At 40.9% G+C, this 23158-nt stretch overlaps 1 protein-coding gene across 2 annotated transcripts in view; it reads left to right on the top strand.

The window, feature by feature from the left end:
* The window catches only part of SLC35D1 (solute carrier family 35 member D1), a 47336-nt gene that overhangs the window by 6345 nt on the left and 17833 nt on the right, over window positions 1-23158 (top strand). Inside the window, exons 7-11 of one of the 2 annotated variants that reach the window (XM_074376274.1) lie at window positions 865-967; window positions 5218-5310; window positions 19057-19124; window positions 20382-20460; window positions 22929-23011. In XM_074376274.1, the coding sequence (XP_074232375.1) occupies window positions 865-967; window positions 5218-5310; window positions 19057-19124; window positions 20382-20460; window positions 22929-23011 (426 nt within the window). Of the gene's footprint in view, window positions 1-864; window positions 968-1700; window positions 2363-5217; window positions 5311-19056; window positions 19125-20381; window positions 20461-22928; window positions 23012-23158 lie in introns of those variants that run through there. The other variant, XM_074376275.1, reaches the window with a different exon arrangement.

Here is a 23158-nt window from a genome sequence, read left to right on the forward strand (position 1 = left end):
AGAGGATTTTCAGGCTGCTTGGAAGAAGGGGACGTTAGGCTAGTTCTGTCTGAAATGGTAGTGGCATGGAGCTCCTGAGAAGTCTGTTCCATGTAGTAGTTACAAATAGATGGCACCTTTGCAAGATCACAGAACATGGGGCCCCTGTGTTAGCTAGGGTGCTAAAATATGCTGAAGGCATAATTTTCTTAGATTTTCATTTATTCTGTTCAATTTACTAAGTTCTTATTCTTGGGCCCAGTGCTCTACTAAATGCAGGAAAACTTCAGTTTCCCTAGTCCTGCTAGTTACAGCTGATAGGCTCATTAAGGAGTTATTTTAAGTATTTGAGTTCGCCTGGTGTGCTTAGACACTGGGGTAGCCTGATCTCAGAACTGCCCATAATCCACACTTCAGAAATTCCACCCAGTGGCCCAACCACCTGTGCAAGACAGCCCTACCTTTTTTGTGAACCTTTGGAAAGTGACACGTTAACAGCTTCATCCCCCTTTTGGTGTCCTTTTCTGTGAAATTGTGTTCTGATACCTTCTGCCTGCTTCAGGTGTATTGTCTTGGTGAACTTGGTGGTTTTCTTCTTGTCTGACATTGAATTCAGAGCAGTGTGCTATTAACTGACGGTTGATTATTGCTAATGATTGTGTCTAAGTATTATTGCTCCTCATTTGTGAAGACTCTCTTATTGATTATGAAATTGCAAACTGTAACCAGGAACCAAAAAGTACTAGTAGTTGATAAAATGCCTAACATTCACTTACTTAGATAAGTGTATGTTCTTGGAAATATTGTAGTTCAGCCCTATTTAATATTATAAACACATGTTTTTAAAATGTTAGTTGATACTAAAGTGTTGTTTTTGTTTTGCAGCTCTGACTTGGCATTTGACCTGGAAGGATATGTTTTTATTCTGATAAACGATGCCCTGACAGCAGCAAATGGTGCCTACGTAAAACAAAAATTAGATTCAAAAGTAGGTAGCAGTCTAAAGCTTCTTTAAGAGATGTTTACTGATGTTGGGAATGGTGATGCCAAAGCACCAGAGAAAGAGTGGGGAATAAAGAAAAGTATTTATGAGAGATGGGAAAGACTTGGGGATCTCTGAGGGTAAAATGCCTTTACGTTGGTGCTCACATAAGATACTTTATTTTCTAATTAGCGGTTGGACTTTACTGTTGCCTTTTCTGGAAGGGACTGAGTGAGTATTGACTTCGGGATAGTGATATAAGTAAGGGGCATTCATTAGAGAAAGTGTCATAAATGTTCTAGAAGACTTGGTGAGGGACCTGGACAAGGAAGAAGTGTCTGGAACCCTTGAGCAAATTTTAGAAGTGAGTTGGAAGGGACTGCCAAACAAGAATGGAGTTTGTTTATTTGTCCTACAAATATAGTTGTCCCTCGGTGTCTGTGGGGGATTGGTTCTAGGAACCTCCCAGACTACCAGAATCCATGGAAGCTCGAGTCCCTTACATGAAGTGGAGTAGTATTTGCATATAAAGTGGGCATGTCCTCCCGTATACTTAAATCATCTCTAGATTACTTATGATACTCAATACAATGTATCTTACGTAAATAGTTGTAAATATGATATAAATGCTGTGTAGATAGTTGCTTGGGTGGCAAGTTCAAGTTTTGCTGTTTGGAACTTTCTGGAATATTTTTTTTTTCACCAACTATTTTCCGTTCCCTCTTGGTTGAATCCTCAGATGCAGAACCCGTGGGAATGGAGAGCTGACTGTAATGGGAAACGAGGCAGCATCAGAATCTCTCTTTCAGGGGCAACACCAAGTTCCCTGGGCGTTCCCTGGGCTAGATCTCATGTCCGAGATTTACATACCCGGCTCTTTTCCTACAACTTGCAGCCTGCACACAAAGGCCTTAATTGCAGCCTGCACACAAAGGCCTTAAAGATATTTTTTGTTTGTCCACTGCATACTTTGAATATAAACACACCAAACTTCATTTTGAGTTCAAGCCAGACCATCAGAATGCTGACATTTGAGCCACATTGCTTTTACTGCATTATGGTATAAGATTGCATTCTTTTTTTTTTTTTTTAAAGTGGGGGAGGTAATTAGGTTCATCTCTGTATTACTTTTGGAGGTACCGGGGATTGAACCCAGGACCTCGTGCATGCTAGGCATGCACTCTACCACTGAGCTATACCCTCCCCTACTAAGACTGCATTCTTGTCAGAAGTATATGGAACTCAGCTTCATGTATCATAGGGTTGTTCTTGAAGGTGCTGTCCTTTCTGTCGTAGTGTACCCTGTATGAGAACCAACATGAGATGTTTATCACAGATGTCATCATAGTTTTTCCTGAGTAGCTGGTGTATTTTTATCTCATAATTAAATCGTGTAACTGACGATGGCTTCATCTTATTGTCCTACCCACGTGTTCTCTTAGTCAGATGACCGTACCTGCTCAGTTTTCTACCTGCTCTGTTACATGTATGATATGCTTGAAAGTATTTCAGGTCCTTTTTTAGGGTTCAAGTCATAAATACAAATGCCCTACTTACTCGATAGTAGGATTACTATAGAGTTGGTATCATCTTGGCAGCTGGCTTTGCCATTTCCGGAGAGAGTCATAGAATACACAACCATCCCAATAGTTTTTTATTGTTTTCAGGGGATATTTATTTTGGGTAACCTTGAAGAACTAGGGACAGTGTAGATCTAGTTCCAACAGATTTTCTTTAAATGTGCCTTCTCTGTCCTGTTTTCCACTGATTTGCCTTGACAACTCTGTAGGATAATTGCATTTAAATGGAAGCTGCTATTAGAAATTTTTATCTTTGTGTGATAGAAAAAAAGGGAGCAGTTAGAGATTTAGTTTTACTCTGTTTTTTTTCTTCAGCCCATTTTCTGCTTTGGAAAATAGGTGGTGATAATAACATTTCATTCGCCCAACAGCCTCAGCTGCCTAAAACGGCGCTGTCCCACACAGCTCTGTGATGATGGAAATCTTTTGTTATCTCTGCTGTGCACTAACGGTAGCCACTAGCCGCATGTAACTGCTGAGTGCTTGATACCCGACCTGCGCAACAGGAACTGAACTAGTAGTTTAATGTCATTGTAACTCAGCTGTAATGGCTGCGTTTGGCCAGTGGTTACAATATTGGACAGTACAGGCTAGAGCATATCCTAGAACCTAGGAGAGAGCCAAGTGGGTTTCTGGGTGTTTTATTCCCAGGGAAGTCCTTTAATTTCTCCCTCAAGAATGACTTCTGACTTACTTGTATTAGAACTTTTAGGCATATTGATCTGCTACTCGTAGTGAATGGATTAGGAGCAGCAGTGCTGCTAGAGGCAGAGGGGCTTCTCACCAATATAAAAGGTCAGCTTAACTGCAAGAGAAACAGCACAACTGTGAAGTCAGATGGAACTACTTAAAAATGGGCAACACCATGTAAGAACACAGTACAAGAGTGCATGTTTATCATGATGCCCTGAGTTAAATTTTAGTCAGTGTACCCTATTTAAGAAGGCAGGAGAGAAGATATTCAAAACTGTTAAGATGTGAAACACGGGTGTGTGTGTGTGTGTGTGTGTGTGTGTGTGTGTGTGTTGGGGGGAGGCGGGGGTATCCTCTACTTCGGGATAATACTCACATCTCTTGCTGATGGGACACTGTTGTTAAAGGTGGTTTTGTCCTACAATGGTTTTTCTCTTGCTGCCTTAGAAGTGAGGCACAGGTTTTCACTGATGCTTGTGGTGGCCATAAGCATCAGTCATTTGGTTTATCTGAGAGGCAGTAGGGCCACAATCAGATGCTTTTAATAAGTCAGGAATTTTATTACCTGTAATTTCCCTACTGCTTATAATCATGGTCCTTTGAGCACGAATCATGTGGCATAAAGACTTAGTGTTGCATGCAGACATGAATGCAGCTACTAAATTTAAAACATTTTTAATTGTAACAAAATCACACAAATAATAACACATTTATAAGTAGTAGAAAATGTAGATAAACGGAGAAGAAAATACAAATCTCCATTAATTCCACCATCAAGTGAGAGGCACTGTTTGGTAGATGCCTTTTGTGTGTGTGTTTGTAGGTGCACTCTGAACAATGAGAGGAACATAGAAGAGAGGTGATACATCATGTTTTCTAACCTGTGTTTTCCATTTAGTCCTGTTTCACAAACACCTTCCTTGTCAGTCAGTGTTGGTAAACATTTTCAGCGGCTGCGTAGTATCTCATTGTACGGTTGTGTCAGAGTCTAATCAACTATAGTTTTCTGTTATTGGATGTCTGTTTCCAGTTTCTCAAAGCTGCGTTTGAGGAGGCAGTTTGACTTTTCATATCATTTGGTGGCCTTTCAATCACAGAAGTTAGGCAGGTACTACGCCCCATCCTCACTGCTCCTCTACTTGCCCCTGAAGCCCCCAGACTCAGGCCTGCTCTTCCGGGTGACTGCTTCCTGCTGAATGTCCTGGAATTGCCCGAATCAAGGGGGACCCAGGGCTCTCATAGGCTCCCCGTGCTTGGTGCTTGGAGGTGTATGCGGCCCTTTGTGGCTTCCCAGGAGCTGAGGGCACTACCAGTCACACTGTGTTTTGGGACTCGTAGGGTGGTCTTCATTTGCATTGTGCTTCACTTACGCATTTTCAGAAATACCTCCCTGGGACGTTATGTCTGCGTTGGTCTGGGTGTGAGTCTGTGTGTCTGGGTCTGTCCTTCCATCTCTCTTTTTTTTCAATTTAATTTCTAAAAATTATTATTTTTTTATTGGAGGTACCCGTGCATACTAAACATGCGCTCTATGGCTGAATATACCCTCCCCACTTCCGTCTCTCTTACGTCGCCCTCTGTTATGGTTCTGAAAAGCCCAAGACTAACTTGATGACTTGTGGTTCAGTTCTGGAAAGGGAAGGGCTCCGAGGATGTGTTCCTATGGAGATGTATGCGTGTGTTCAAAATAACCTCTTCCCTGCTTGCTGTTCGGAGGCAGTCAGTTGGTGTCATTTTTATTTCTCTGATCTTCAGCATTCAAGGAATTTATTTCAAATAAACTTAAAATCTTGTAGGTTTGCTTTTTTGGGGGGTGGGGAGCTTAGGTTATTTCCTAATGTTTGCAGAACTCCTGACTTGAATTTACTGTGTATGTTGTGGAAAAGGGAGGCGTGTGTGTGTAATGGGGGTGCTACTCTGTGTAGGGTTGCCTCTATCTAACTGCTAGAATGAAATGAAACACCTAATTATTTGCTGTCCTAGGAGCTGGGAAAGTACGGTCTGCTCTACTACAATGCACTGTTCATGATTCTGCCCACCATGGCCATTGCATATTTTACGGGAGATGCACAAAAGGTAGGATTTTCTAATTGTGGTTTAATGGCTTATGTTTTTGAATTGTATTCTTATTTGTATGAACAAGGGATAGACTGTGGGGTTGTTAAAAAGCAGTGTCCTTATTAAGTGATCAAAAACTTGAGAATTCACTTTTTAGCTTACTAATGTCATGCTGACCTTCTTGGATAGTACTGAAATAGCTTAAAATAGCTCTGGCTGTCAGCATAAAAATAGTGTGTGCCAGCTAGTGTCCTCTTCTGTGCCAGGTGGGTGGAGGAAGGGAACTCGTATGTTTCTGCTAAACTACAGATGAGGAAGACTGGCAGACTATCCTTGAGAAACAAAAATCCCAAAATAGTAGAATTTTTCAAATCTAAGCAATATTCTCAGCAGCTCTAGAAGCTCTCAGTTTGGGGGTACAGTTGTCATCCTGGCTTAAATCCCAAGCTGCCTTTTCCCTTAGGAGATACTTAGCATTGTGTGGTGACTTGACTGTATAAATAACAACTAATAAAATAGTTTACTCATTTTCTGCAAATGTTCAGCTAAATAAATCCAAAATAAAGTAGCAAACTAAATCCAGACAATTTTTCTCTGAAATAAGCCCCATATTCATAGGATAAAAATTGATAATGTTTTGTTGGAATTACAAAATTTTGCAAACTAAATAGAAACAGAATTCTGCCAAGGATTTCTGTGCCAAGAGTCCTTCTAATGATTCCCCTGACTAGTAGTTTCTTCAGAATAAATGTGTTACTTATTTATTCTCATGACAGTGATTAGTTCTACAATCAGTGGGAAGCTAAATAAAGAAAAGGTTTTTGAAAGTAGTTAAACTGTTCAAAAAAACTTGTTCTTGAATCAAAGGCAGGAGAAGACTGCTTATAAAGCTGTTTTGTTTTTTTCATCAAGAACTCTTTCTTTTAAAACTGGCATAGAACATATGTAAATGTTTTAGTGAGCTGTGGCCTGGCTGCCAGCAGGCCTGAAAATGACTCCAAGGTAGGAAATGGAGCTATTGCTTGAATAATAGAGTGTTGAATAGCTTTTTTTGTGACTATGAAAAAAGTGGGAAGAGAAGCTAACATTTATTGAGGCTCTACTATGTACTAGTCACTTTATGTATGTAATGTAATGTAGTCCGCATAACGGCTCTAAGAAGTTTGAATTAACCCAAAGGTTTTACCATCACGTTAATAGAGATGCAGAGACACTAAACTTGCCCACGGCCATTCTGCCGGTGCAGAGGAGTGTCGGCCAGACTTCACAGGCTGTGGTCCTTTCCCAGTGTTCTGCCTCCCGCCAACAGACGCAGGCGGAAGCACTCTTTAGCTTTGGGGCAAGAACGTAATGTTAAGTAACCAGGCACCTCGTGGCAGCACAATTGGTTCCAAATCTTGAGGCCAGTCTGCACGTGAAAAGTTGGAGAAGTTAACGTGGCTAGATATTCTATAAATATGGTAAAAGTGGAATTTTCATTCACTTGAAACTTTGACTAGTAGCTTGTAACTACTTGAAAAAATTGACCAAAGATGTTTCTTCATTCCAGAGTGATGATCATTTAACTAGAAGCTGTCTGCCAGGTCATAGCAAAACTCATGCATATTTGTAAGTTTAGTAACACACTTTCCATTTAAAATGCTTCAGTATAATTAAGAGTGTTTACTCATCCTGGAAAAGAATAACTTTGCCACCTACATCGGGATGAGATTTAGATTTTACTCTTATTCTTTTCTTCCTTTTTTAAGCAAAGGAGTGGAATTTTAGTAACCTTTTTGTTTTTTTCTGAAGGAAATGCCAGGCAAAGTCAAGAAAGGTTTATTTTGAAAGAATTTTTTTTTAATGACAGAATGTATCTAAATACTTTCATGTTGAGATAATAAACTAATTGTGGAGGCTTTGTATTCAACCTCAACAATGTTTTGGGTTTCACATAAATGTTTGTTCATCTTCATCCTTAATATCAGTATGATTCTTACAAAACATTTGTTGGGGTACACATGGACGTACTGGCAGGCAGGCTTACAACCTCATGTTCTTTCTCTTAACATTCTCTCCCTAACGTACTCTCCCTCTAACATTGTGAGATAGTTGTTAAGTACTGTTGTGTGTCTCAGAGTGTAAGGCTCAGGTGACAAGAAAAAAAGAAGACAAACTAGGGGATATTCTTGCCTTTGAGGACCATACAGTTGTCTTGGGGAGCAGACCTGTCATCATCAGATGGGAAGTGAGAATTCTGAGTTTGGCTCTGTTCCTAAATGCCTTTGTTCCTGAATTCCTTGTGTGCTTATTACAGTTTCATTTTAAGTTCAACTCAGATTAGTATTTCTGAGCATCTTCCTTGTGCTTAAGAAGCCCTGTGCTAAGTTCTTTTGGGAATATATAAGAAATATGACATAGTCCTTGCCACGCAAGGAAGACATTTGGCATGCTACAGAGATGGTGTAAGATCCAGCACCTAAGTGCTTGCCCGTCAGTCAGGACTGTAAGTATTCAGGTTAGGAAGAAATTGGTGTGGGTTGAATATCAAGATTGGCTTTTTAGAGGAGATGGGGCTTGGTTTTCTTATCCACCAAATGCAACAAGTAATGCTAACCTGTTCAGGGTTCTTATTAGAGATATAACTTAATAGAGGTGGTTGAATAATTTTTTTTTTTTGTTAATCAGCAAGAACAGTGAGTGGAAGCCATAGATAACCTAATGCGTCCAAGGACCCATAGTATCCTAAGAGAGGTTGCATTTATCTCTGGAAAGTTCAGTTTCGTTATAGGCTGTTTGTCTGAAATCCTGTCAAAAATGATTCACATTATAGAGTGGAACATGTGGTAGGATTTCAGGTAAGAATTTTCTAGTAAGTCAGGTTCATTTTCAGTATGTGTCTTTTAGGCTTGGGTTTCCCTTCAACATATATATGTATAAGTGGACAAGCATTCATATATGTGCATGTGTTTTAAGAATGGACACTTTTTTTGTGTGACAGTTTAATTCATTTTTTTTTTGCAAAATGATTCAGCTATACATATATAAATTCTTCTTCAGATTCTTTTCCATTAGAGGTTATTAAAACATACTCAGTATAGTTCCCTGTGCTATATAGTAGGTCTTTGCTGCTTATCTATTTTATATATAGTATTGTGTATCTGTAAGTCCCAAACTCCTAGTTTGTCCCTCCTTTTTCCCTTTGGTAACCATGTTTGTTTCTATGTCTGTGAGTCTATTTCTGTTCTGTAAATAAATTCATTTGTATCATTTTTTTTGGATTCCACATATAAAACAATATACTTGTTTTTGTCTGTCTGATTTACTTCACTTAGTATGATAATCTCTACGTCCACCCCTGTTGCTGCAAATGGCATTTATTCTTTTTATGGCTGTGTAATATTCCATTGTATATATACATATACACAGACACCCCTCACATTTTCTTTATCCATTCATCTGTCAGTGGGCACTTAGGTTGCTTCCATGTCTTGCCTATTGTAAATAATGCTGCTGTGAACATCAGGGTGCATGTATCTTTTCGAATTAGAATTTTTATCTTTTCTGGATATATGCCCAGGAATGGGATTGCTGGATCACATGGTAACTATGGTTTTGGTTTTTTAAGGAACCTCCGTACTGTTCTCTATAATGGCTGCACCAATGTACATTCCCACCAATAGTGTAGGAGGGTTCCCAGGCAGTTTATCTTTAAATAAAACTGTTCCCATATTAACAGTTTCAGTCTACTTCTGGCCTCAAAGTAGTACTTCACCTGTAGAATATGATGCCTGTACCTGATAAGATGCTTCCACATAAATCGTTTTCCCTCATCCTTGTTGTATACCTGTGAGGTAGGTTATCTGATTTCTAGAAGTTAAGGACATGCTTGAGGTTGTACAGGGGCAGAGGTTAGTGCTAGAACCTGTCTGTCTGGCTCCAGGAAGATCCCTTGCTGTGTGCCTGACTACATCTATCTCCCAAAGCCGTCTGCTGCCTCCCTGACTTATCTTCCCCCCTGTGTGGGACTTCCGTGCGTACAGAACAAGCTACTGAATGTGAGAAACGCCTCAGAGTAGTATTAGAAGAGGAGTCTCTGCAGCCTGGCTTTTTGTTACTTAATTGTTTACAAATAGTCGTTTCATTCAGTGAGTATTTATTGAGTGCTTATTATATGTCAGGTGCTCTTCGAAATTAAAAAAAAAAAGACATGTCTCTGCTTCAGAGGAGTTTGCATTGCATTCCAATGGGGTGAGACAGAGTAAACATAAATTCTGTAATAGCTATGAAGAGAAATAAAGCAGAGGAGGAGGACGACTGGGGAAGTGCTACTTTGGATAAGATGATGAGGGAAAGCATCTTTATAAGCGTCATTTGAGCAGACACTGATTTGAGAGACCAGTTTGGCTCTTTGGAAGGAGTAATCTAGGCCCAGGGAAGAGCCGGCTCTAAGGTAGAAGGGCTTAGCTTGTTCACAAGGAGTATTTTCTTAATAGGTAAGTATCGGGAGAAGTCAGAGTGGGTCTGGAGGTGTGGAGACAGAGAAACAAAGGTACCTTCCAGGTGGAACTAATAACAGGACCCTGGGCACAACCTCAGGGACCAGGCTCTTCAGTACGGCTAGAAGATGGATATCAAAGACTCGGAAGCCCTTAGAGGAGACCTTGGAGAGCATCTGGTGGCAGTCTCTTACTTCACAGAGGGAACGGGGACCCACAGAGGGCTCAGGACTAGAACCCAGGTTTCCTGACTCTCCAGCTCGTGCTCTCTCTTCCTGCTGCACCACACCCTGCTTCCTTCTAAGTCGGGACCAGGGCTTGACACAGGAATTTGAAATTTGCTCTGCAGACATGTCTCTAAAAGTTTCTGACATACGTGGTACAGTGGAGAGAATTTGGAGCCAGAATGCAATAGACTAGCAACCTCCACTTCTGTCCTTGACCACAAGTCCCTCCTGCGCTCCGGGCCTGCTTTGTCACGTGTAAACTGAGTAGGCCAATCACCTGAGTTGGTTGGTTCTCTAGGTAGGGCCCTTTTGGGGCTGAGGCAGGTCCTGAGGAGTGGAAGGCATGCCAGTGGGGAGACCGGGCTGCTCTTCCGGCAGCTGGCACGAGCCCAACTCCTCCCTGACTCCTGATAACCAGTGCTGACAGACAGCTCCCATCTGCTGGCTCCTGGCTTTCCTGACCCAGAGCCGCTTTGCTTGGAAGCTCTCTGTGAATTGAATGCAAAGATCTCCAAGATAAAATGTTTAAGGAAAAGGTACAGTGTAAAACCGTGCATATGGTATACTACCTTTTGAATAAAATAAAAAGGGAAAAATAAGAATATATAACACATTCATTTTATTTACTTATTATTTAAGTAAAGAAACTCTGGAAGCATCTACATGAAGCTAATAAAGTAACCACCAGTCTGTGTGTGTGAGAGAGAACAGGGTAAACGTAGAACAGGAATGAGAGGGAGACTTTTCACTATTTAGCTTCTTATGTATTTTTTGATCGTAGAACTGTGTGAATGTATTTTAAATTACATTGTAAAAGGAACATGAGGGAAAGAAAGTTTTCTATAAATAATGACTGTCCTGTGATGAATTCTAAATTTTAAAGTAACTGGGGGAGGTGCGACAAATTAATTTGTTCTCATTATTCACAGTTGGAGACTCCTGACCCAGGATACAAATTGAAGCAAAATCAGATCCAAATTAATTTTTTCAAAATCCCACCGTTAATGTTTTTAGTAGGTAGAGGAGGGAACACTTCCTTCTGTTAGGACAGGAATCCAATACGGGGACTCTGAAAGTTCAACTCTTCAGGGAGGAAGGAGTTACACAGAGCAGTTGATGCGGCTGGCCAGCCTTTAAGCAAGAATTGAAGGCCAAGGAAGAAAAAACTAAACTACCATAAAAATTGAAAGGCAAGATCCAATTGAACAACTCACCCCAGTGAGCACATAATGCAAGTCCTTGGCAAAGTATTCAGAGAAACCAAACGTGTGTGTGTCTGTGTGTAATTTTCATAAATGTTTAAGTTCGCAAAGTCCTGGGTTTACCAAAAACCAAGGAACCAATACATATTCAGCACTTTGTTTTTTTAAACATAGGTCTTCCAACTTTAAAACATTCTCCTTTAAAAAAAAAAATGTGTCATGCAAAAGCAAGCTTACTGTTAACTAAAGATACCTAGTTAATATAGATAAAGGCAGAGCATCAGTTGACTAATGATTTTCCGAAGAGTCAGATAGGACAGACTGTGTTTGAGCTTGTTGGTTGCTGCCTCCAAAAGGGAATGTCTGCAGCACAAAGCCAGTGATTCAGAGTCCCAGGAACTGGAGCCTGGCTTTCTGACAGCACACCCGGCTAGGTGTTCTCCGGAGGGTGGAAGAACAGACTCCTTGCTGTGGCTCTCACAAGGCCAGTACTGTAGGCACCGGGACACTGGATAATGTTTTCATTATATCGCTGATTAAATTACACGGTTCAGATGAGTTTTGCAGGAAAAGTTCCCGCACAGATTGTCTACCTGGAGTGTCTCTTACTAAGCGTTGCTACTAAATAGTGAGGAATTCTTAGGCTGTTGCTTTAGCCTGTCCAGAGTTATTAATCTTTTCGGGGCCACTCTGTGGACCAGAGAGACTGATTCTCAAACTGTAAAATGTTCTCTCCTCATAGAGACAGAATCCTTCTGCTTTCTGGGCCTTGGTATTCTCAAATAGGGGTGGGTTGGATCAGCTATTCTTTATTTATGAATGACTAGATCTTTTTGTTTGCTTGTATATTGTTTGACTGACAAAGTAATGTTTTTAGTCACTCTTTCTTTTGAGGATATGCTTTGTTCAAATAAGAGTAAGAGACCCCGTTGGTAAGCCGGACTGTGTAGTTTTGCCACCATACGTAGGTTTTACATAGGTGGCAGAGCCTATTGGGCAGAGGTAGTGACAATATCTAGGTACATATTCCTTGTCTGAACTAGGAGCAGGAGGCAGAGCAGGAGAAATTGTGGCAGATGGTTACAGTAGTGCAGAGGAGGGTCATAGCCTAGGACCGCTGGCCCCATCAACTTGTCTGGCTCTCCCAAGATAGGGGGAACCATGCAGATCATTTACAACACTGACATTGTCTTCTGCCTTCACAAGTTTCCTAGATGTTTACTCTCTAGGATAAGGATTCAGTTTTTCTCTCAAGAGTTTTTTGGGGAAAGAATTTTCTGAATAGAAGGGTATCATTCATCAACCTTTTTTTCTTTACCATGAATCCAAAGACTAAGTGGTTTGTTTATTTTTAGGCTTTATAGTAAGCAGGGAGGTATCTAGACACATAAGAAAATGTCTCAATCGTGCTTTGGGTTTTATTTCAAATCTCAAGTTTAAGTTGGCAGTTCTTTGCTTAGCACATTTTCTTGGGAATGAGAATGGTTGCATCTAAGGCTCGGGTACTCATTGAAATTACTCCATGCTTCTCACTAGAACTGGGGTGGCAGTTTGGTGCTAACATTACGTTTGTAGACATTGCCAAGTTGTCACAGCCCTTTCTTGCTAGACCTGCACATAGCCTCAGACTTTTCTTTTCAAGCAAGGGGTCCAGATGGGTAGATCAGTTGACTGGTTAGACAAAATCTGACTGCATCCCTGCACTAGATTTTCTTTTCTTTTCTTTTCTTTTTTAAATTGAAGTATAATTGACATACAGTATTGTATTAGTTTCAGATATACCTTCACTAGATTTTACTATGTTATTGATTATGTAGTGTTACTGCCTAATCTTACTCAGTCTCTCTCTTAATTCTTTAACCTAAACAACTACACATTTTTTTCAGTAAGCTTTTTTTTTGTTTTTCAAATACTTTTATTTAAGTGAAAGTCTCATTTAAACCAAATGCCTAGTTTTAGGAAGTGGTGGGTCTACATAACCCATCTGCCCATTAATTATGCCACATTCTTTTCATGTCTGTGGTGTGTATTGACTTGCGGTATTACACCAACCCCTGTAGGACCAGTGACTCCGTTAAAACAGACGGAAGACCTAAGAAAGCATCTTTGTATGTTCAGTCTGTAGTCACAGTCCCACCCAGCCAGGGTTGAAGATTGAGGCCTGTGGCAGGGAACGTGTTTAGCTGTGCGTCACACAGAATGACCAAGCGGGTCATTTTCTTCACAATGGTTCTTTATCAGTGTTATCTCTATGCAGAAGTTTTGTTTCGTTTTAAATGTTTTTTGTTTTCCCGAATAACAAAGTACATTCTCACTGTGCCTTCTTTATTTCCTATCTTGGGGAGAAGAAAAATTTGCTCGGAAATCTATCACTGAAAGATAATAGTGGTAGACGTTTAAGTGAATAACCTCTCTGTATGTAAATTATGCATACATTTAAAATGTTTGCATTTTATTCTCACAGTTGATTCTCACAAGAGGCAGATGGAGGAGTTTTCTATATTTGTAATATAGGTAGAGGCCTAGAAAGGTTAAATGATGGCCTCACAGAAAATTAATGGCAGAGTTAGAACTATCGCTTTTTGGCTCAGTAACCATGGGGAGCCATCTAGGAGAAAAAATTCAGAACATACTGTCTTGTTTTCCCCAGTAGTACAGACAGAAAGATGATAGGTTATGCAGCTGAACAGGCGTTTACTCTCTGAATAATTTTGGGAAAGTTACTTAATATTTCAGAGCCTGGAGCATAAAAACAGTAGGTTAATAAGCAGTAGCTTTTATTGTGTTTTCAGTGCTGTCTTTCTGGTGGGGAGAGTGGACGCCCTTGTACTGGAGGACTGTGTGGGTCATATATATCCTACAGCTATGCCTTCAGATGGCTGCTGCTTGTTCTGTTGCAGCCAGAGGTCCATTCCTGGGGCAGAGCAGGGGGGTGCAACAGGCTGCCTCCTCCATAGACAGGCTTTCTCCAGAAGCAGGCTGAATATTTAGGGAAAGAAAAAAGTCCTTGAGAACTGTTTTTCTGTTTTTAGATTTTATATAGATGGAATCATGTCCGTGAGATTTATTTTACTAATCTACAGATACAGTTATTATGTTCCAGAGGGAACATAGTACACTATATATTTGAAGTATTTTTCTGAATAAAACTTGATGCTCAGCGTAGAGAATGTTTGGCTTGGAGCACAGAGACTCAAGTTTACCGTGGATTAGCTGTTACCTAAAGTAAGTCACTCATTGTTTTCTGGGTATAGTAAGACATGGCCTTTCTACCTCACAGGGTTGTCTTAGGAATCAAATGACAGGCTATATCCCAAAGCACTTTGTAAACTACAGCGCAGTCCACAAATATAAGGCAATATGTTTTTATTGCCGCTGTGTGTGTCTTCATCATCAGCAGACCTGACTGAACCATCTTCAGCTTAGTGTTTAGCCAAGCACATGACTGGGACGCAGTAGGTATCAAGCTGTACAGTGAAGGCACTGAAGGATTGTTGAGAGAGAAAGGATGAGAAGAGAAAAGAAAGATATAAAAAAGACCCAAATGGAACTTTAAGCGATGAAAAATATAATCAGCATTGAAAACTAAAGCAGAAAGTATTAAACATCAGATTAGTCACTATGCAAGAAAAGTCCAGTGAATTAAAGAAATAGCAGTAGAAACTATTCAAGATGAAGTGCAGAGAAAAAGAATAGAAAACAAATGAACAAATGTATTCGTGACACGTGGGATAATACCAAGAGGTCTAACGTGTGTGTAACTGTAATTCTGCAGAAGGGGTGGGGCGGGGGCGCAGGAATAATTTTGAGGAATTAATGGCTGAGTTTTTCCTAAATTTGATGAAAACTCTAAACCCACACATTCAATAAACCTTAAATGGAATGAACAAAGGAAACTGGACCATAAAGAGGGGCATTTCTTAATGCCGAAAGGGTTTATATAGCAAGTGGGTGTAACAGTCCTGAACGTGTTGCTGAGAGAGCTTCAAAATAAATGAAGCGAGAACTGATAGAAAGAGTAAACAGACCAACCCACAATGATAGCTGGAGATGTTAACATTCCCCTTTCAGTCATTGATAGAGTAACTAAACAGAAAGTCATTAAGGGTGAAGACTTGAGCAACCCTATCCACCAGCCCGACCTTGCTGACCTTTCTAGGACACCACATCTATATACAGAAAAATGAGCCTTGACCCTTACCTCAGGAAATACGTAAAAATTAGCTTGAAAAGTATTTTGAGTTGCATTGTGTCATTTCCTCCCTCAAATTCATGTTGAAGTCCTACCCCCAGCACCTCAGAATGTGACCTTATTTGGAAATAGGGTCATTGCAGATGTAATTCATTAAGATGGATTGGGGGGGACCTCTAATCCAGTAGCACTGGTGCTGTTACAAGAAGGGAAATTTGGACACGGACAGTCACACAGGGAGAATGCCGTGAGAACATGAAGGCAGACATCAGTGTGAGGCCTCCACAAACTGAGGCACACCAAAGATTGCCAGCAGAGCACCAGTGCTAGGGGGAGGCACGGAGTAGAGCCTGTCTCACAGCCCTCAGAAGTTACCAGCCCTGCTGGCACCTTGATCTTGGACTGCTAGCTTGCAGAACCGGGAGACAATACATTTCTGTTGTTGAAGTCCCTCAGTTTGTGATACTTCATTACAGCAGCCCTGGCTGAACAAGAGGACCATAGACCTAAGAGTAAAGCTAAAACTATACAATTAGAAGAAAACACAGAGGAGTATCTTTGTGACTTTGGGTTAGATCTGGGGTTTGTAGAAAAGGCATAAAAAGCAAGAATTATAAAACACAAATTTGATGGTAGGCCTCATCAAAATTAAAACTTCTTGTTTTTCAAAAGATGCCATTAAGAAAATGCAAGCCAAAGACAAGATCTGAAAATAATTTGCATAATATGATTAAGGACTTATATCCAGAATATTAAAACAAACTTCTTACGACGCAGTAGGAAGAAGACAAATAACCTGAATAAAATTTGGAAAATATCTGAACAGATACTTCACCAAAGAAGCAGTACCGATGGCAAAAAAAGCACATTGAAAGATGCTCAACCTCATTAGTCATTAGGAAAATGCAAGTTAAAATTACAATGAGATACCATTTTCTTAATCACAGGGATGGTCTCAAACAGTTCCAAGTGTTAATTAAGAATGTAGAGCAGTAGAACACAAAATGTTATAGCTACTTTGGAAAACGGTTTGGCAGTTTCTTACAAAGTTAAAGATACATTCACTGAAAGAACCAAGCCATCTGAATTATGCCAAGTGAAAGAAGCCAGACATTAAAAAGTACGTACTATACAATCCCATTTATATAAAATTGATTGAACAGCAAAACTCTAGTAACAGCGTTAGATCAGAGGTTCCCAGAGTCTGTAAATGGGGGAAGGGATTGACTGTACAGGGGCAGGAGGGAACTTTCTAGGGTGGTAAATATTTCTCTCTTATTCCAGCTTTACTGAGATACAGTTGACATCTAATATTGTGTAAGTTTCAGTTGTACAATGGTTGATATGCTTATATATTGTGAAACGATTACCACGGTAGCATTAGTTAACAGTTCCATCACCACGTATAACTGCCATTTCTTTTTTGTGGTGAGAACACTTAAGATGTACTCTCTTAGTGACTTGAAAGTATGTAATATGGTACTGTTAATTATAACATCAGGCTTATACATTAGACCGCCAGAACTTACACATCTTACAAGTTGTAAAACCAACATCTCACTATTTCCCCCATTCCCCAGCCCCTAAGAACCACCATTCTACTTTCTCTTTCTATAAATTTGGGGTTTTTTTACCTTTAATGAAAAAGAATATGAAAATGAATATATATATATGTATATGCATGACTGGGACATTGTGCTGTACACCAGAAATTGATACTTTGTAACTGATAAAACTTCAGTAAAAAAAAGATTTGGCTTTTTTAGATTTTACACATAAGTGAGATCAGACAGCTTTTATCTTTCTCTGATTTATCTTACTTCACATTAATGCCCTCAGGGTCCATCTGTGTTGTTGCAAATGACAGGATTTCCTTCTTTCTCATGGCTGAATAATGTTCTATTGTGTGTGTGTGTGTGTGTGTGTGTGTGTGTGTGTTTCTATTGCGGCTGCACTGGTTCACATTCCCACCAACAATACGCAAAGCTTGTGGTTTCTGCACACCCTCGCCGGCACTTGACATCTGGTCTTGATGACAGCCATTCTGACAGGTGTGGGGTGCTATCTCATTGTGGTTTGGATTTGCATTTTTCTGATGATTAGTGATGTTGAGCACCTTTTCATGTACCTGTTGTCCATTTATACCTCTTTTTTTTTTTTTTTTTTAAGAAAATGTCTACTTAGTTCCTCTGCTCATTGTTAAGTTGGGTTGTTTGGCTTTTTGTTTGTTTTTTTCTGTTGAGTTTTATGAGTTCCGTATATATGTTGGATATTGACCCCTCATCACATTCATGGTTTGGAAATATTTTTTCTCATTCTGTAGGTTGCCTTCTCATGTTGTATTGTTTCTTTTGCTGTGCAGAAACTTTTTAGTTTGATGGAGTCCCTCTTACTTGTCTTTGCTTTTGTTGTTTGTGCTTTTGGTGTCATACCCCAAAAATTGTTGTCAAGACCACTGTCAAGGAGTTTTTCCCTGTTTTCTTTCAGGTTTTAAGGTTTTAGGCTGAAACTTCTTTATCATAATTATAATGATGGTTATATGACTGTATACATTTGTCAAGACTCACTGAATTGCATGCTTAAAATTGGTGAATTTTATTTTTTATATGTTATGCCTCAATAGAGAACCATAAATAGACTGAATGTCTACCATCTGTCACATGCTGTGTTCAGAATGTGGTTCAGTTAATACGATGTGGGTCCTCCCCCCGGGAGCTCAGTGTGTAGGCACGGTGTAGAAAGACTTGCAGTTCAGAGAGATACGAGCCCTAGAGAGAAGTACTGCTGAGGCACAGAGGAAGGAGTTCTTGATCAGGGGAAGCCCCACAGACCAGCTGCTGGAGTTTTAGTTTGATGGGTGAGCAGGAGTCAGACGAATGTTGAGGGGAGGGACATTCCAGGCAACCGCATGTGAGTGTGAAACTGCATGTTACATGTTTTATAAACCACAAGGAGCCTGGTACTGCTGGAGTCCCGGAGCTCTTGTTTTTATGTTGAGGTGGCAAGAGTCGACGCTGGACAGGTTGGCAGAGATATAAAAAGTGAAACGTTCTCAGATTTGCTTATCAAACTCATATTGCAAGGGACATTTTGTACTTGAGGTGGAAACGCCCCCTCCAGTGTGAGAGATGAGATAATCAGTGTATCCTGTCATTTCTTTTCATTCCTTTGCTTTTGGCTTAAAAACAAATAAAACAACAGAAACGTTTCTTTTACAATCGACTGTTTCATAGTAGTAATTTTCCCTGGACAGACCTCAGCTGAATTTGAGGAACTAAGGCTGTACTTGAGTTTTCACATGTTGGAGGGAGGAAATCTGTCTTAGGGTTTGAGAAAGCCTCTCATGCCAGCCATCTGGGGGAACTGCTGAGATTAGCTGGATGTGGCTTGTGCCTTCAAGCAAATATCAGTTTCTTTGCACCAGCAGGGAGAAGTACCAAATCTCCCTCACAGTACATTTTGGAAAAGAAACAACCTTATGAAACTGCTTGTGATTCAGCTGCATATGTATGAAATTCTTGAATATCACTCTCTGTCCTTGGGGTGATGCAGGGAAGTGTATGTATGAGTCTGTGTGTTGGGAGCAAGCATGTAGGATTTCGATTAATATATGGAACAGCTTTGAGAGCCTGCTCTAAAATCGGGTGCTTCCTCTTGTGTTACAGGCAATGGATTTTGATGGCTGGGCTGACACCCTCTTTCTTCTACAGTTCACCCTCTCCTGTGTGATGGGGTAAGCCTTTGCTGCCTTATCAGCAGATGGTTTTCCTAGAGAAATTTGTTATCTAGCAGCTTTTTGCCTCGTTCCTCAGCACCCTATTCTATCTCTTGAGTGTATCAGCTTAGAATAAACCTCCAGATTCATGTGGTTTCTCTGCCCTTGGGAATGTGCTCTCAGGGCCACTGAACAGGTCTCTAAGTCATGCTTAGAAAGATGGAGGAAAAAAACTAATGTTTACCCAGTAAGCTAGTGTATGATAAGCACCATTATAGTTCAACATACACTAGATAATTTTCTTTCTCCATTGACCATTTAACAGTTACTATTGTCCCCTTACCTATGAGAAAGCAGGCTCGGAACTCAAGTAAGTTGAGTGTAAGTTTGCAGAATTAACAGGCAGCCGTGGCAGCCTTTGAATTTAGGGCTGCTTCTCCCTCCAGGTAGTAGAAGGCAAGAGGGTGTCTGCAGACGTGTCTCTGTTCTGCACCCCCATGTTAACGTCGTGCCTTTTCCCTCAGCCAGTCAGTTCAGGTGGTATTTGTGACTGCATCTGGCACAGGTTAGGCACACAGGGAGTGGACGCTCCAAATAAAGTTGACGTGATACCTTAGCACGGAGTCAGGCCCAGAAGCCTCGTAAATCTAGCTGCTGCCACTTAGTTGTTAGGTGAAACGGTATCCCCTCTTGAAGCAGTTCTCGTTTGCTTTTCTTGGGTCCTGAAGAATCTCTCTTGCCTTCACCCTGGGCCGGAGTCATACTGTCCCCATGCGACGTGGACACCTGGGCCAGGGTCTGTGAGCCCTGAGCTTTCTATCTGGGTTAGCTGTGATCTGAGTCAGGACTGTGATCTAAAAAGAGTGCTCATGGTTATGGAGGGTGGTTTCAAGGCTTTGGTGCAGTAGCTGGGAAGGACACCTGGTCATTAAATGGACATGTGTTTCATTTTAATGAAATTAAAGAAAAAAAATCTGAAGCCACACTATGAGATATTTTATTGTTTTATTTTGTTTCTTAACATTGCAAAGAGATTGTTCTTTCATGAGTAACTACTGTGCTCCAGGTTCTCTGCCGGAAAAACTATAAATACTATTCTTTCAAAGTGGACATAGCGTTAGATTTGGGCAGTGAGGCAAGGAAACCCCTCAGTCAGTCAGTGACTAGTAGACTGTGTTGGCATGGCCACCGCTGATTGTTTCTCTTGGCTAGAGGTTGCTATGAAGTAAGCAGTTGGATCTTACTTATAAGATACCTCTTTCTTCTTCTTTCCAGATTTATCTTGATGTACGCTACAGTGCTCTGCACTCAGTATAATTCTGCTCTTACAACTACAATAGTTGGCTGTATTAAGGTGAGTTAAAAAAAAGTACTGTTATCTTTTGGGTACCTGCTTTACTTCAGAATCATTCCTCTAAAATAAGTCTGGCTATAGCCTTAAGCCCCATAATTCTTATTTCCTCACGTATTTTCTTGAGAGTTTGACAAATTGTGGTGGTGGTTTCTGAAATAGTCTGAGAACTCAGGGAGAGCATAATGCCTCCTTTCAGGTCCCTTAGCTCTGAGGAGTACGGGGAAAGGAGCATGTGCCACCTCAGAGAGAAGGAGGAGAAGCAGGCCTGTTTCTGACAGCAAGCGACTGGCTCGGTAGTGATAGGTGTGTCCCTTTAACCCCCGGTGAGAACTGTTCTCTTCTCTGCCTCACTGAGTTCTGGCTGGTTTGTAGGAAAAAGATGCCTGCCAGAAGCTAATCAAGAGAGTTTTCCTATGCGTGAGCCAAGCCTTAAATGGCCCACTTGTAAAAGCTGTGTCTGACATTTCCAGTGATGTCATTTCCTCCTAATCCGTTCTATTTGAGTGAGGCTTATTTGTCTTCAGCCTGGAGAGCCAGGTTGACTTGAATACTGAGCTGCAGTTGGTGGCTTGAAGCCTGAGGCCTCTTTCATCTGACTTTGTGATTCTAGTGCTTTAAGATCCGAGAGGCCACAACATCCCTGAATTCCAAAAGAATTAGCAAGGTAGACTTGTTTTCTAAAGAAGCAAGCTAGAGAGAGGTAGGTCCTTGATCATTTGGAGGAGAGACTGCAGTTGCCCTTGGGACTTCCTTTCTGATGCCCCGTTTGTCAATAGTGAAGGAAGAGGTTGCAGAAGTAAAGCTTTGACTGTTCTGCTGTGTTTTCCTTTGGACTCCCAATGGAGCTGTGTCTACCTAACTGATGTCTTTGCTGGTTTGGAGTCTCTCGGGCCACAGCGGAGCTCCTTTCATTAGCTTCCCAGTTACACCCTCTTAGCTCAGTCGGTTACCCAGTGGGCTTTAAGCTTCCTTCTGCATGAGGATCCTCACCCCATGAACCCTTTGGTCAGCATTCCTTGTTTCTCCTTGTAAGTGTGGTGGGAAAATTACTTAGGGTACCAAGTTAGATATGGAAAATTCCTACGCCCATCTCCGATGTATTGAATCAGGCTCTCTAAAGTAGAGCGTGAAATCATCATTTTTAAGCAGGGTTTCCAGCTGATTCTCAGGTATGCCAGTTTGAGGACTGCAGTCTTAGTTTTGAGATACCAGCAGAGATTCCTCTGTGCTTCCTGGTAAGTTCCACTCTCGTGGCATGAGTGTCTGCTGACAGCAAACCTTGTTTAGGATGCCCTAATATGTACTTACAGTTTTTCTGACTTCTGACTGATGCTGGGCAACAAGGATGGGGGTCTCTGTTCTTTCCCTTTCTGAAGCTCCCTGGCCAGTTTATGCAGCCTAATCTCTCTTTTCCCTGGATCTCTGTGTTCCAAGAGAGGGCCTGTTGCACATTTTCCCAAGTTGCCTGCCAGCCTCTTTTACTGTAACATGGTATTTAGTTTTATTTTTTCCCCTCAAATAATAAGAAAATATGCTCTAAAGTAACTTTCTGTCTCCATCCTTAGACCTAGAAGAGACACTGACATAATTTTGAATGCTCTCTCAAAGGGCACTCCACTATAAAAACAATTTTGCAGTTTATTTTTGGCCTTTTAGAAACACCGTGGCACTCCCTGCTTCATGGGCCTAAGAGAACCCAGGTCCTGAAAGTACTCGTGACATTTACCGTCTCTGCCGTTGTAACAGCAGAGACAGTCAGTGACTTAAGAATGTGCAAGAAGGGAGGTTAGGGAAGAGCCGAATAATAGTTTCAACTTTGGGAAGTTGTATTTCACGTTTGTGGTCTGAGGATGATTAAAAGGGAGCCAGATAAGCAGCAGCTGTTCACACCTGGGAGCCGAGGGGAGCCAGGAGGGGCACGCCGCTTTGAGGTGACCTGCCGTGTGTTTTTTTAAGGCATGAAGGAAAAGTCCTCTAGAAGGAGTCTTGGTAAACTCGCCACCATCCCCTTGTCCCTTTTCCAAAAAGAGGAAAAGATGCTTGCGTGTAAGCAGGTTTTCCCCCTTCCCCCTCCACCCACAAGTCAGCTGTTACCACCACAGGAGGAAAAAGCTTTCTCTTCTGAGATTGCTAAACGTGCCTTGGTGTTTTCTACCCCTTGTAACAGCAGTGTTTCTCTTTTTAGATTTCTAACGGCAGCCCTCATTCCACAGGGCGGGGAAGGTTTGAGGATCTTTTTAGTATTCTTCAGTATCGGTGAAAGCGAACGCTTCTGGAGAGAGAGATTGGGAAGACACTAATGTCATTGTTTCTTTATGAGTTCATGCTCACACTACACTCATTTTAGGATCATTGTGCTTTTGTTATTGTCTGTTTATTTGCTTTTGTATTTTAAGGATAGATATTTGGGTCGTTGTGTGGATGGGTTGTATGAATGTTAACAGTATATTGCCACTTTTTCTTTTTAGAATATATTAATAACTTACATTGGGATGGTCTTTGGTGGAGATTATATTTTCACGTGGACAAACTTCATTGGCTTAAATATCAGGTAAGTAAAAATATTTAAATGCAGCCACTTTGACGAGTGGATTTGGATTGTCAAATAGTGTCACAGTAAGCTTGGGCTGTTTAACGGCAGATTTGTTCATTCACTTGTAAACAAACATTTATGGAGTGCCTGCGCATATTGTCTTTT

Source organism: Camelus bactrianus, chromosome 13, assembly GCF_048773025.1.
Source record: "Camelus bactrianus isolate YW-2024 breed Bactrian camel chromosome 13, ASM4877302v1, whole genome shotgun sequence".
NCBI lineage: Eukaryota > Metazoa > Chordata > Mammalia > Artiodactyla > Camelidae > Camelus > Camelus bactrianus.